This window comes from Caretta caretta, chromosome 21 (genome assembly GCF_965140235.1).
Source record: "Caretta caretta isolate rCarCar2 chromosome 21, rCarCar1.hap1, whole genome shotgun sequence".
Classification (NCBI taxonomy): domain Eukaryota; kingdom Metazoa; phylum Chordata; order Testudines; family Cheloniidae; genus Caretta; species Caretta caretta.
The window spans coordinates 18,853,784-18,866,687 of record NC_134226.1 but is presented as its reverse complement, the minus strand read 5'-3'; the positions used below and the strand labels follow the sequence as shown (position 1 = coordinate 18,866,687).

Genomic DNA, 12,904 nt, shown 5'->3' with positions numbered 1-12,904 from the left:
CTCCACACCCTCAGCAGTCAGTAGTATAGAGACTGGAGTCTGCCAAAGCACGTTGGTGGTGGTCTGGATAGACTTTATGAGGGGCAATGCAACCCTGGAGTAACCTCCGGGGCGAGGATATTTACTATGGGGTCTAAGTCCTTGGCAACTTCCTCCGCCTGGAGGTTAAGGTTAATTGCCACCCTCCTAAGTAGGTCCTGGAGGCCCTTGACAGCCATTGGTGGTAAAGCGGTGGATGTGCCTGCCACAGCCTCATCAGGCGAAGAGGAGGAAGACGTTCCCAGAACCGGGTCCTCCTGCCCCTCCGGCTGTCTAGAGGCCAGACGTGGTAACTCAGGAGGCCGACAATGACCCGCTGAGTGGCCTCTATTGTCGGTGGAGTGGCAGCTGTGGCTGATTGACAGTCACATCCCGTGTAGGGTCCTCCGGTGCCTTAGGGGAGCGGCGTGCCGTTGATGATGCTGATAGAGGGGCACGGGGCCCCGACACCACCGACACAGGTCTAGACCCTTGGCCTTGTGCCTGATGATAGGCCCAGGGGGTCCAAAAGGGCCATTGTACTGTGCCTTGCCATTGGGGTGGCCAAGTGGCTATGGGCATCTCTTGCTCCACCAGCCGATGGTGCCGGGAACGATGTCAGGACTGAGATCGGTAATGACTGCATCGGGACCGTGAAGATTCGGCCTCCGACTCCAATGCCAACCACGGTGGAGTGGAGCCCGATGGTGCCGGAGAACGGTAGCAAGGGGATGAAGACTGGCGCCATAGCATCATGGGTTTACCACGGTGCTGGAGTAGTGGTGGTGCCATCATCGGTGCCGGCATCGCTGTCCCCAATGGTGCCGTAGCCATCGGAACTGCCATCATCGGTGCTGCCATTATAGGTACCGACATCGAAGGCAAAGTTGTTGGTGGTATAGCAGCGCCCCTCGGTGCCGGGCACTCTGCTACGGTTGGTACCAACGCCGGTAGCTGAGTCTGCAGGCCCGGATCTCACACATGCGGGGCCGGGTACTGCAACATCATATCAATGAGGTTGCAGGCCGCCTCATAGGTGTCCGGAGTGGAGGGGAGGTCAAGCTCTTCCTCCAATTGCCCATGGGTAGGAAAATTTATTCCCGCCAGACTCAAGGGCTCTGCAGCCGGGCCTACACTGACAGCGTTGGCTCTTGAGGGCCTTGCCGGGGGTGTCCAACTGGAGGACACACCCCACTGTGATCACACTTCAGCTTCCTGACAGGGGAACAGCCTCTGTCTGGCTTCTTTTTCTTATGTGGCACTGGAGAATGGGATTGGTGCCTACGCGAGGCACTGGCATTGTGTGCTGGGGAACGGTGCCAGTGGCTCCTTGCCGGGTCCTTCCTCAGTGCCGGGACATCCCGCACCGAGGCTGGTGCACTGCATACTGAGGAGACCGGAGTCGGTTCCATCTGCGGCTGAAGGGCTGACTCCACCAAAAGGAGTTTCAGGCAGTAGTCCCGCTCTTTCTTTGTTCTGGGTTTAAAGCCCCTGCAAATAGGGCACTTATCTGTTTGGTGGCCCTCGCCGAGACGCTTAAGACAATCGGCATGCGGCTTACTTGTGGGCATAGGCTTCCCACAACTCTCGCACGCTTTAAACCCCTGCGGCCAAGGCATGCCCCAGTGCCAGGGAGAGTAGAACGAAGGGGGGCGGGGGAACCCGCTGGGAGAACAATAACTACAACTATTAACAACTTGAATAACTATCTACACTGAAGACAAAGGAAACCACTAGGCTAAGTAACTTGCGAGCAAGCACTAAGCTGTTCCAACGACCGTCACGGGCGATAAGAAGGAACTGAATGGGTGGCGGGTCGGCAGGGTCATATATACATTGCCATGAGGGCGCCACTCTAGGGGTCTCCACTGTCGACCTGATGGGTACCGCTAGGGAAAAGCTTCTGGCGATCGTGCATGCGACATGCACACACACCTATTGGAATGCACATAAGCAATCACTCGAAGAAGAATCCCATTTACTGAAATGGACGAGACTGCAAATTCATCTTTAATATGGAGTGGAGGTCCATGGAGACTCTGTTGCAGCAAACATTATTCCCTCTTGACCTTAGCCGTCAGCTCCTGGTCACACTAAGGCTCCAAGGCTGCCCACCCCCAGACACCCCCAGTTTATAAACTAGGGTCTGGGAAAAGGTTAGGAATGTTTCCAGTTGCTGCAACAGTTTAGATTCATAGCCAGGCTAACGAGCAGTGTCACAAGCACACCTCTGCTCACACTGTATTTAAGAATTTGATATGGGAAGTTTGTCTGCACAGTTAGTCTTTGTTTCTAGTTTAGTTAGTTAATGAAAATACAAAACAAGCCTCCTCCAGTCTGAAGAGAAACATGCAGTAAACTTACAATATGCAAAATGAATGAGGAGTACTTGTGGCACCTTAGAGACTAACAAATTTATCTGAGCATAAGCTTTCGTGGGCTAAAGCCCACTTCATTAGATGCATACAGTGGAAGATACAGTACGAAGATCACACACACACACAGAACATGAAAAAAGGGGGGTTGCCATACCAACTCTAACGAGAGTAACCAATTAAGATGGGCTATTACCAGCAGGAGAAAAAAAAAACTTTTGTAGTGATAATTAGGATGGTCTATTTCAGACAGTTGACAAGAAGGTGTGAGTAATAGTAGGGGGAAAATAAGCATGGGGAAACAGTTTTTAGTTTGTGTAATGACTCATCCACTTCCAGTCTTTATTCAAGCCTAATTTAATGGTGTCCAGTTTGCAAATTAAGTCCAGTTCTGCAGTTTCTCGTTGGAGTCTGTTTTTGAAGTTTTTTTTGTTGAATAATTGCGACTTTTAGGTCTGTAATTGAGTCTCCAGGGAGGTTGAAGTGTTCTTTAACTGGTTTTTGAATGTTATAATTCTTGACATCTGATTTGTGTCCATTTATTCTTTTGCGTGGAGACTGTCCGGTTTGGCCAATGTACACGGCAGAGGGGCACTGCTGGCACATGATGGCATATATCACATTGGTAGATGTGCAGGTGAACGAGCATCTGATAGTGTGGCTGATGTGATTAGGTCCTATGATGGTGTCCCTTAAATAGATATGGGGACAGAGTTGGCAATGGGCTTTGTTGCAAGGATAGGTTCCTGGGTTAGTGTTTTTGTTGTGTGCTGTGTGGTTGCTGGTGAGTATTTGCTTCAGGCTGGGGGGCTGTCTGTAAGAGAGGACTGGCCTGTCTCCCAAGATCTGTAATCAGACATCAAGAATTGTAACATTCAAAAACCAGTCGGAGAACACTTCAACCTCCCTGGAGACTCAATTACAGACCTAAAAGTCACAATATTCAACAAAAAAAACTTCAAAAACAGACTCCAACAAGAAACTGCAGAACTGGACTTAATTTGCAAACTGGACACCATTAAATTAGGCTTGAATAAAGACTGGGAGTGGATGAGTCATTACACAAACTAAAAACTATTTCCCTCTACTAATTTTCCCTCTACTGTTACTCACACCTTCTTGTCAACTGTTTGAAATGGGCCATCCTGATTATCACTACAAAAGTTTTTTTTTCTCCTGCTGATAATAGCCCACCTTAATCGATTACTCTCATTAGAGTTAGTACGGAACCCCCATTTTTTCATGTTCTCTGTATATTTATCTACCTACCTACTGTATTTTCCACTGCATGCATCTGATGAAATGGGCTTTAGCCCACGAAAGCTTATGCTCAAATTTTAGTCTCTAAGGTGCCACAAGTACTCCTCGTTCTTTTTGCTGATACAGACTAACAGCTACCACTCTGAAATATGCACAATGCCTCTAAAATCTTTTGCAAAAACATTTAATAAAATATTAAAGCCAATTTCAGCTTTTTATGGAATTAATACCCACAGCAGTGAGGTGACAACTTAGACATGAACTCTGTGCACTTGTGGATACAGTTTAGAGTTCTTACCTCTAGAAGTGAGTAAGGGGAGTTCTCTGTCAGAAATGTATTGGCTGCACACTCCTTCCAAGCTTGAACATCTGCCACTAAAGATTCTAGCCTTGGCAGGTAGTCCAGATGCACCGGTATAGATCGACCTCTCGCCACAAGTTCCACAAGTGTGTCTAGCACGGGTACACGTCCTCCAGCCTAATGAATTAGAAATGAAGAGATGCTTGATTTGTACAAGACAAAAACAGAACAAAGACATTTGAATCAACTGGAGTGAGATTTTGTAAAACAGAATCTAGGCTCTTTATTCACCTATTGAGAACAGTCCTATTTATGTTTTTTTTTTTCAATTTTTGGCACCAGTTTGTTATCTGTGTTTTTTAAATACCCTAATAATAAAAGTACATGTTCAAACTGAAAGCATTAAAAAAAGGACAACTACAAAATAACTCCAGGCAAAAAAGACTCCCGCAGCTGAAAGGTCCCAGCACCCACACCACCATGCATCCCTCTCTTCTGGAAAGCAAAGGAATTTTGTAGCATACCCTGAAGGTAAATCAAATCCAGTCTATGAACATCCAGTCTATGCATATCATAGCAGAGTAACATTCCAAAGCAGAGCTCCCCTTAAAAGCAGCCCCTGTTCATTTAATTAGGGGTCTACAGATCAAGTGGCTCTATCAATTGGAAGCCTGGCAGAACCACATAAAGGAGAGGTGATTTCTGAAACAGGCAGAATTAAAACCATTTAGGACTCTACAGGTTACAAACACCTTAAATTTCATCCAGAAGTCAACAGACGAAAGATTGCACAGCACTGACACTATGTACTCCATATAGGAAACAATGTTCGCTGCAAGTGATTCAATCAAATTCACTATTTCTAAAAATGTAAGAGCTTAAATTAAAGGTGCTGCCACTCAACAGGGCCTTCTCTTCATACCCTTCAGTGTGTGGAATGTCAAAGCCCCCAACTTAAACATTAGAAACCAGGAAATGTTCAGTTAAGGTCTCCCCACATGATAGCGCCAAAAAAGTTAGTGTTATAAGAATAAACAGAACACAGACTTACAAAACGCAGGAAACGCACACTCTCTTCATAGTTTCTGTTAAAAGGTAAATTTTGCAGCCTCTTTAAAATCCCTAAGAAAAGTATACTGGACTGAGAATTAGTGGTCAGGTCAGGGTAGAGTTTGTGGAGTAAATCTGAAGTCATCCGAAAAAAAAGTTCCCAAGACAATGCATCCTAAAAACTGAGTTATTTTGAACAGCTGCTAAAGCCCTCTAGTCTTTTTTTTTTTTTTTTTTGCTCATACCAATCATTGCACCACCCTCCCCCCGAGATCTAGTACACGGTACGAAGAAGGTGGCCCATAATTTGAAACATTAAACGTGGAATGAAGCAGCACTCTTATGTTGCTAACAGAATACCACACAATTCAAAGGTACAAGGGGGAAGAGTAGAGAGCACAGGAGTCTGCGTAGTCTGCCAGTAGCACGTTAATTCCAGTCTGTAATTCTAAAAAATAAGGTCTAATAAATTATTGTATTTCACATGTTAGATGTTTTCAGTACCATGCACTAAGCTCAGCGAGGGGTGTCCAGTGATACAGGTTTCTTGTGCTTCCTATCTCTGTTTTATCCTATGTGCAAAAAAATGGTTAGAAGAATTTTGTAACTTAGAAAATAGCTCAGTTTTTGGGTTCCTGCATCTTGGCATACTACTTTATGAGATGATTTTCAATTTTCCCCAAACTCAAGCTCATCTTCCAGTTTACAGGCTGATGTAACTTTAGATGTAAAATTGTATGGACACACAAAATTTGGCTTTTAGCAGAAGTTTTGCCACAATTTTAACTACTAAATCTAGCTGTTCGGTACTTATCTAACCCCCATTACTGTAGAAGCCGAGCTTCTCACAATCTTTAACATAATTATCCCCACAACACCTTTTGAGGCAGGGAAGTATTGTTATCTGTATCTTACATGGCAGAGTAGGGAACTGAACCCTCGTTTAAGAGCCAGGCTACTGCCTTAACCCCCGAACCATCCTTTCCCTTAAAGGGAACATATCCCTTGTATACACTTTAAAAAGGATGTTGAAAAACTGAAGAGAGTTTCTAAGTATGTACATGGGGAAAGAAGGTTTCTGACATTAGGAGGCCCTTTAAGTTTAGAAGATGACAGCACAGCAAGATCCAACACTTGACATTTGAAGCCAGAAAAATTCAATTTGGAAATAAGATGCACATTCTTAACACTGAGGATAATAAAAGTTTCCCGTGTGAAGTGGTTAATTCACGGTTGCTTTAAGTCTTTAAACTGAGACTGGTTGTCTAAATGATATGTTTTAGTTTAACCACAAGTTATAAAGCAGTACAGTAGGGAAAAATAATTCCTTCTACCACAGGAGTTAACTGGATGAAATTCCGTTGTGTGTGTTTTACTGAAGGCAAGATTAGATGATCACCAGAGTCTCTTCTGGCCTTAAAAATCTATGAATCTACAATAGGCAACTCCTACTTTCCGCACTAGCAGCAATTTCTGAATAGTCTTAAGGAATAAACATCCAGATCACGTGATACTGATCTGGTAACCACTGTACAAGTTGTTCAGCCACACCATTTGAGCCAAAGATGACAGAATGTAGTTCCAACTGCCATGCTTCTCTAGTGTGGAGCAATTTTTGCTTAGTATGATAAAGTATCACATAGTAGGATATCGGCTAAGGCAGAAAGTCCAAAATTCTGGTTGTCAGCACACTGCATACTTTCAACTCACTTGGGAAGCTCACTATCAGTGTACTCACAAATCAATCAATTCTATTAAATACAGAGTATAAAGAAATGATAGCCATCAAGTATGGACAAAAAAATCACCAAAAGTAAAACATTACTTGTCATAGGACAGAAGCTTCAGCCAATTCCTGACATGACTTCCAACAGTGAATACAAAATAAAATATGTAAGAGGAAAGCCATTCATACACCATTTCTACACTAGGGACATTTACCAAAAATGCCCACTGGTAGCACTTCTGGGGGAGCTCCAGTGCAGACAAAGCTCTCAAGGGCCAGACTCATTCCTACCACTGAGTCCATCAGACTTGTTTTCAGAATGTTTAACTGACACATGTATAAATGGGTCCTGTCAGAGAAGCCTTCTCTATACAAATGGGAATATTAAGAGTGTTAGAAATGAGTAAAGGATTGTAAAATCTTTTTTTTTTAACCTCACTTTTTATCTGACATGAACAGCTGCTCATGTTATCTATTATTATCACAGTAATTCCAAAATTAGTTCATGTTAGAATTCTGATGTTACTTGTCATATAATGCATATTATATATGCACAACTAGGATGTTAATTTAAGAATGACTGGGCCATAAGCAAAAAACTACACAGATACAGTATAAATATGCTTTTTTAAATAGTCATCAGACAATCTCTGAAAATAATAGGCAATCCCTAACATTAAAATAATGACCAGAGTAAGCTAGAAATAAAATAGTCTTAGCAACATGGCTTTTACCAGCGAGGATTTTTTGTAGCTAGATAATGGTACAAAAACTATAGCAGTGTTAAAATATAGTGTCATAATTGTTACCTGGTGGCTGTGAGAGACTTATATTAAGGAATGTTTTGCACTATGAATATCCCCAAATGAATAACCAACAGGAACATTTTACCTACCTGCAGGGCCTCCACTTCCTGTAGCCAATCTCTGGCCTTCTGTACAGCATCTTTCAGAGCAATGCCATTTGGGAGATAGGCAGGAATCTCCTCTATCTCCTTGACTGCTGCCGCAAGACTGCTTACTGACTGTCGTGGTCTATGTAAATGATACATACAGCCTACTCAAAATGTGATACAAAGTAATTCATTTTAGCTTTGTTATCTCAAACTACAAAACAAATATTGAACTGAATTAGGGATGAACCCTATACACACACACAATTCTAAGAATGAGACTACATTCTTACCACTATGCTGTTCAAGGAGCTGTTTCGAAAGGAGGAAGGTATACCCAACACTACCAGTCAATTTATGTCTTTGTAATACGACTAGGATTTTAATAATAATAATGTACGGCACAATACCTAATTTTTGGCTATCAAGTAAGTCATTACTGCAGTGACATTTGGGAGTGCTAACATTTTGATTTATAAATAATTCATTTAAAAAACTGGTATTTTTGTAATAGTTAAATTCAAGCTAAAACTAGGGACAATTTAAGAAAAGGACCCCACACCCCAAATCCATGCCCCTCCACAAATATCATACACTACATAAGCAAAAAAGGGCTGTTGGACTTATTCTTCTCACTTTAAAAAAAAAGAAAAGTTTTTTTATGCCTGAAAAAGGTGAGCAATATGGATCTCAGTCTAGGGAAAAGTAGACAGAGACCACTAGCCAGTGACTTAAATGCCAACTTGGGTCATTGTAGCTAGTAACATAGAGGTGAAAGACTCAAAGTTACCCAGAGCACTGTAAATGAATTTCTGTCCCAGAGCTGACTTTTTTTTTTTTTTTTTTTTAAATAGAAAAAAGGGACTGAGCAGAGATTTCGGTTCAGCTTACCCACTACACTTGAGATATACATTTTAAAAGTGTTTTTTTCCCTGCATCTAAAAGGATTTGGCTAGGTACACTGAAGAACTTGAAAAGAAAGCCAAGGAGAGGTTGTTCACCACAGTATTTGTTTTTTAACTGTGTAAAATGTAAACATTTCACATGTGTGTCCTTCAGTGCCTGTGAAATCACTTTGGTACATTTCCTGGTACTGAATTATTGAGTATGTACCACAAGGATTTCACCGAGAGAAAAAAATGGTTGGTTGGTTAAGACTACTTAAAGCTTATCTTGGGGTGATTGCTGCCTTGCACACTCAGGCTGGTTAGTGGGGCCATCTGGCACAAATTTATGTTTAACTCCATTGATTTTTAATTTGTTGTTCACCTTTAGCTAAAAAGAATAAAGAGAGTAAACTCACTGTAGCAAATGAAGGTGTTAAAACCTTGTTTACTCAAAAAGCTGCTGTTTGATTCTGGAGTGCCTTATGTATTTTGAAAAGAGGTGTCCAAATTGGTTTAAAAGAAAAAGCAGTGTATTACATGCATCCTTTTTCTTCTCATCAGAGTTGCAGTGATCAATCAGGAAAATTTGGGTGTTTATTTTATAGTGTTTATACATTTCCATGAGGGAGATTTAACATAACATCTAAAATTCCATAAACCTTTGAATGAGAGCCTGAGCATCTGTCAGAAAGTTCCAAAGGCAGGAAATTTTTAGAGATACAGCAGATTCACCCTTAACTCAAACCTGTCAGCTAACAGTAGGGGCTTCAGAAAAAAAATATTTATTTGTCATGATGCTATTAAATATGTATATTCTGCAATTCATAACTCAGTTTTGTTGCTTACAGGCACAATTTCACCTATAGCTCTGATTTTTTGTGGGATCAAGCCAAACTTATTCTATAGTTTGTGCTTTACCATCACAGTTCTCTTAAATAACAAACAATGTGACCAGTACAAGTGTGGTAAGAAATGCTCGAGTATTTAAATAATTATGAAGCCAAGGATCTGGGAGCCAAATTCTGGTCTCATAGAATCTGCACTTAGCATACAGCTTTCAATTCCATCTTAATGAATGTAACAAATGTTATTTCTTCCTTTATATTAATTATGCTATATTGAGAGTGGAATGTCCAGCAGCATCCTTTCATCACAGTGAGGAGGTATTCCATCTCAATTCCTCCTCTCTCCATCTTTAGCCCTGGTCTACATAGGAGAGTTTTACCATTTATACTGATATAATTACAATTACAGAAGTATAAACCACCCCACTTGGATACTCTTATTCCAGTATAATAGTGGGGTTTTTTTTTTTGGTTTAGCTTACATCGTTTCTTAAGTAACATAAGCTAAATCAAAAAGGCCCCTATTATTCCGGTATAAGAATGTCTACATGGGGGACTGAAACCAGTAGAACCACACTGGTTTAAATTCACATCTTAGCTCATAATTCACATCTTAGCTTTATTGTGTAGACAAGCACTAAGATTTGAAACACTGATGGAGGAGTAAACAATTGAATTGATCTGAACCTTCAACTGTTTTTACAGGTCCTTTCCATCTTCCCCTCCCTTCATTTGTTCATGTAAGATATATAAACAGCATGGAATTGTCCTTCTGCATATCATCCAATATTACAAAGTTCCATGCAATACCTGATACAAACTAAGTAACGATACACTAGTATACTCATGCACTCATAAAAATGAAGAGGAAAAACAAAGGCAAGAAGGTCAGGACCACATGTGAACTGCCTGCTTTTTGGGTTACCAAGTGAAAGATGCAACACTAATTGCACCTATTCCCAAACTCTAAGATTCAGTGTCTACCTGGCCTTTATCAGATTTCTGGCCTTGTCATCCCAGTGTTCAGACACAGTAAGAAGTTCTTGCAGTTTAGCCATTGCTTTCTCAACTGCTGAATGAGGAGTCAGCCCAACGCCTGAGTCTATGAGTCGTCTCATATCATCCAGGGTAAGGGAGCTTTGATCCAAGCAAGCTTGCTGTACATCTTCCAGCCAGCGTGCCTGCTCCAGACGGATCCGCAGTTCTGCTAGCTGTGGAAGATCAACATCAAACTCAAAGCTGACATTCAATAGCTCCTGCAGTTCTGCAGCACTGGGCATTTCTTCAGAGAGAAGTTTTTGGCTATGCTGTTGGAAAGCTTCCACACGATTAAGAAGATCCTGAAACACACAACAGCAAGTATTAAAACGAAAGGTGAAAACCACTGTCAAAGCTTAAAGCTCCTTTACCCAAACACCACTGCCATCTTGGCTGTACCGGGAGTTAAAGCACTGCTAGTAGAATTTGCAGACAAACACCTCACTAAGGCCATGTCTGTATGTACAGTGTTGCAGCGGCACAGGTGCACTAAAACAGCTGTGCCACTGCAGCGTGTGTGATGAAGACGCTCTGTGCCGACAGGAGCTCTCCCATCGGCAGAAAAAAACCCGCCCCCGTGAGCAGCAGAAGTTATCCTGGCAACACAGCTTGTTCACACAAGTGCTTATGCTGGTGTAATTTATGTCAGTTGGGAGGTGGTATATTCACACCTCCGGACGACATAAGTTATGCCGACAAACTATAGTGTAGGCATAGTGTATGATGCAAGGAACGCACAAGGCAAAATAACCTTGAAATGCTCATCCTCTTCTTAATACCTTGGGATTTAGAATACTTTCATAAATAGCGTATCAGCAACATTAAACAGAACTTGAGTCCTTCCACTTGTGAATTCCTGTTCTAGACTAGCTGTTCAACTGTATGCAGTCTTAAGAACATTTCATTGCTATCTTTATTATTTTAAGTGTTTTAGTTCCTCCCCCTCCTCTCTAGAGCTCTCAAAGTTACCTTCAGTAATGGCGTCTGACTGAGGACACAGGGTAGAGCATACAGCTGTCTTACAAACAACCGAAGCTCATTCACAGTCAGCTGATTTGGGGATTTTCCTCCACCAGAACGATATCTGCAATTACATATAGGCATTTCCAGATTGTCAGAGGTCACTAAAAACATACTCCAACATTTAAAATTTTAAGTCTACTCATGAATTTTCAGAAACTTTAGCTCAGAGATTATACATGAAAAGCACGATCTTCAAAGCATCTAAGTGAATTAGGACTTGTCTATATGCGAAACTGAATGGAAAAAAAAAGATACCCACCTTTTCATAACTGTTGTTCTTTGAGATGTGTTGCTCATATCCATTCCATTGTCGGTGTGCACGCGCCCATGTGTGCAGTCATCGAAGACGTTTACCGTAGCACTATCTGGAGTGCCACACTCATTCCACGGTATATCAGGCGCTGCTGGCCCTCCGCCCTCTCAGTTTCTTCTTCTCAACAACTCTGACAGAGGGGCAAGAGGGCGGGTAATGGAATGGACGTGAGCAACACATCTCGAAGAACAGTTTTTTCTTCTTCGAATGCTTGCTAATGTCGATTCCATTGTAGATGACTCACAAGCAGAATCCTCAGAGGTGGGCTTGGAGTTCACAGCCTTGCAGCTTGGAGCACTGCTCTGCCAAAACCAGCACCATCATGAGCTTGCTGGGTCAGTATATAGTGCAAATTGAATGTGTGGACAGACGACCAGGTCACAGCCTGACAAATTTCTTGGATTGGAACTTGAGCGAGGAAGGTAACTGAGGACACCTATGCCCTAGTCGAGGGAGCCATCATGATTGCTGGCTGGTGCATCTTTGTCAGCTCATAACAGTAGCGGATGGAGGCCGTGATCCAGGATGAGATTCTCTGGGTAGACACTGAGCAACCCTTCATCCCGTCTGTGACAGCAACAAATAACTGTGTAGACTTATGGAATGGCTTCGTTCTATCTATATAGAAGGCCAGAGCCCTTCTGATGTCCAGGGTATGCAGCCTGAGTTCCTCATCTGTCACACGAGGCTTTGGACAAAGGATATGTCTTGATCTGTATGGAACTGGGAGATGACCTTGGGCAGAAAGGCCGGATGCGGACACAGTTGGACCTTGTCCTTATAGAAGATCGTATAAGGCGGTTCTGACGTGAGCACCCTGATCTCTGATACCCTACAGGTCGAAGTTATAGCGACTAAGAAGGAGACCTTCCATGAGAGAAGCAGGAGGGAGCATGAAGCCAAAGGCTCAAACAGGGGTCCCATTAGCCTTGAGAGCACAAGATTCAGGTCCCAAGGGAGAACCAGGTCCCGGATATGCAGGTAAAGGAGCTCCAAACCTTTCAGGAAGCGCGCCGTCATAGGATGGGCAAAGACCAACCTGCCTTGAAGCAGAGGGTGGAACGCTGAAATGAATGCCAGGTGTACCCTAACTGAAGATAGCGACAGGCCCTGGAGCTTAAGGTGCAGCAAATAGCCCAGGATGTCTTGCAGTGGGGCCTCTTCCACATGAATGTG

The 12,904-nt window shown here is 42.6% G+C and overlaps 1 protein-coding gene across 8 annotated transcripts in view; it reads right to left on the bottom strand.

Annotated features, from left to right (window-relative positions):
- KDM5B (lysine demethylase 5B) overlaps window positions 1–12,904 on the bottom strand; it is a 184,112-nt gene that overhangs the window by 43,337 nt on the left and 127,871 nt on the right. For all 8 annotated transcript variants that reach the window (XM_048826607.2, XM_048826615.2, XM_048826612.2 and 5 more), the window contains 4 exons: window positions 11,362–11,476; window positions 10,339–10,694; window positions 7,626–7,764; window positions 3,952–4,131 (listed from right to left, as the gene is read on the bottom strand). In XM_048826607.2, coding sequence (XP_048682564.2) covers window positions 3,952–4,131; window positions 7,626–7,764; window positions 10,339–10,694; window positions 11,362–11,476 — 790 coding nt within the window. The remainder of the gene's footprint in view (window positions 1–3,951; window positions 4,132–7,625; window positions 7,765–10,338; window positions 10,695–11,361; window positions 11,477–12,904) is intronic.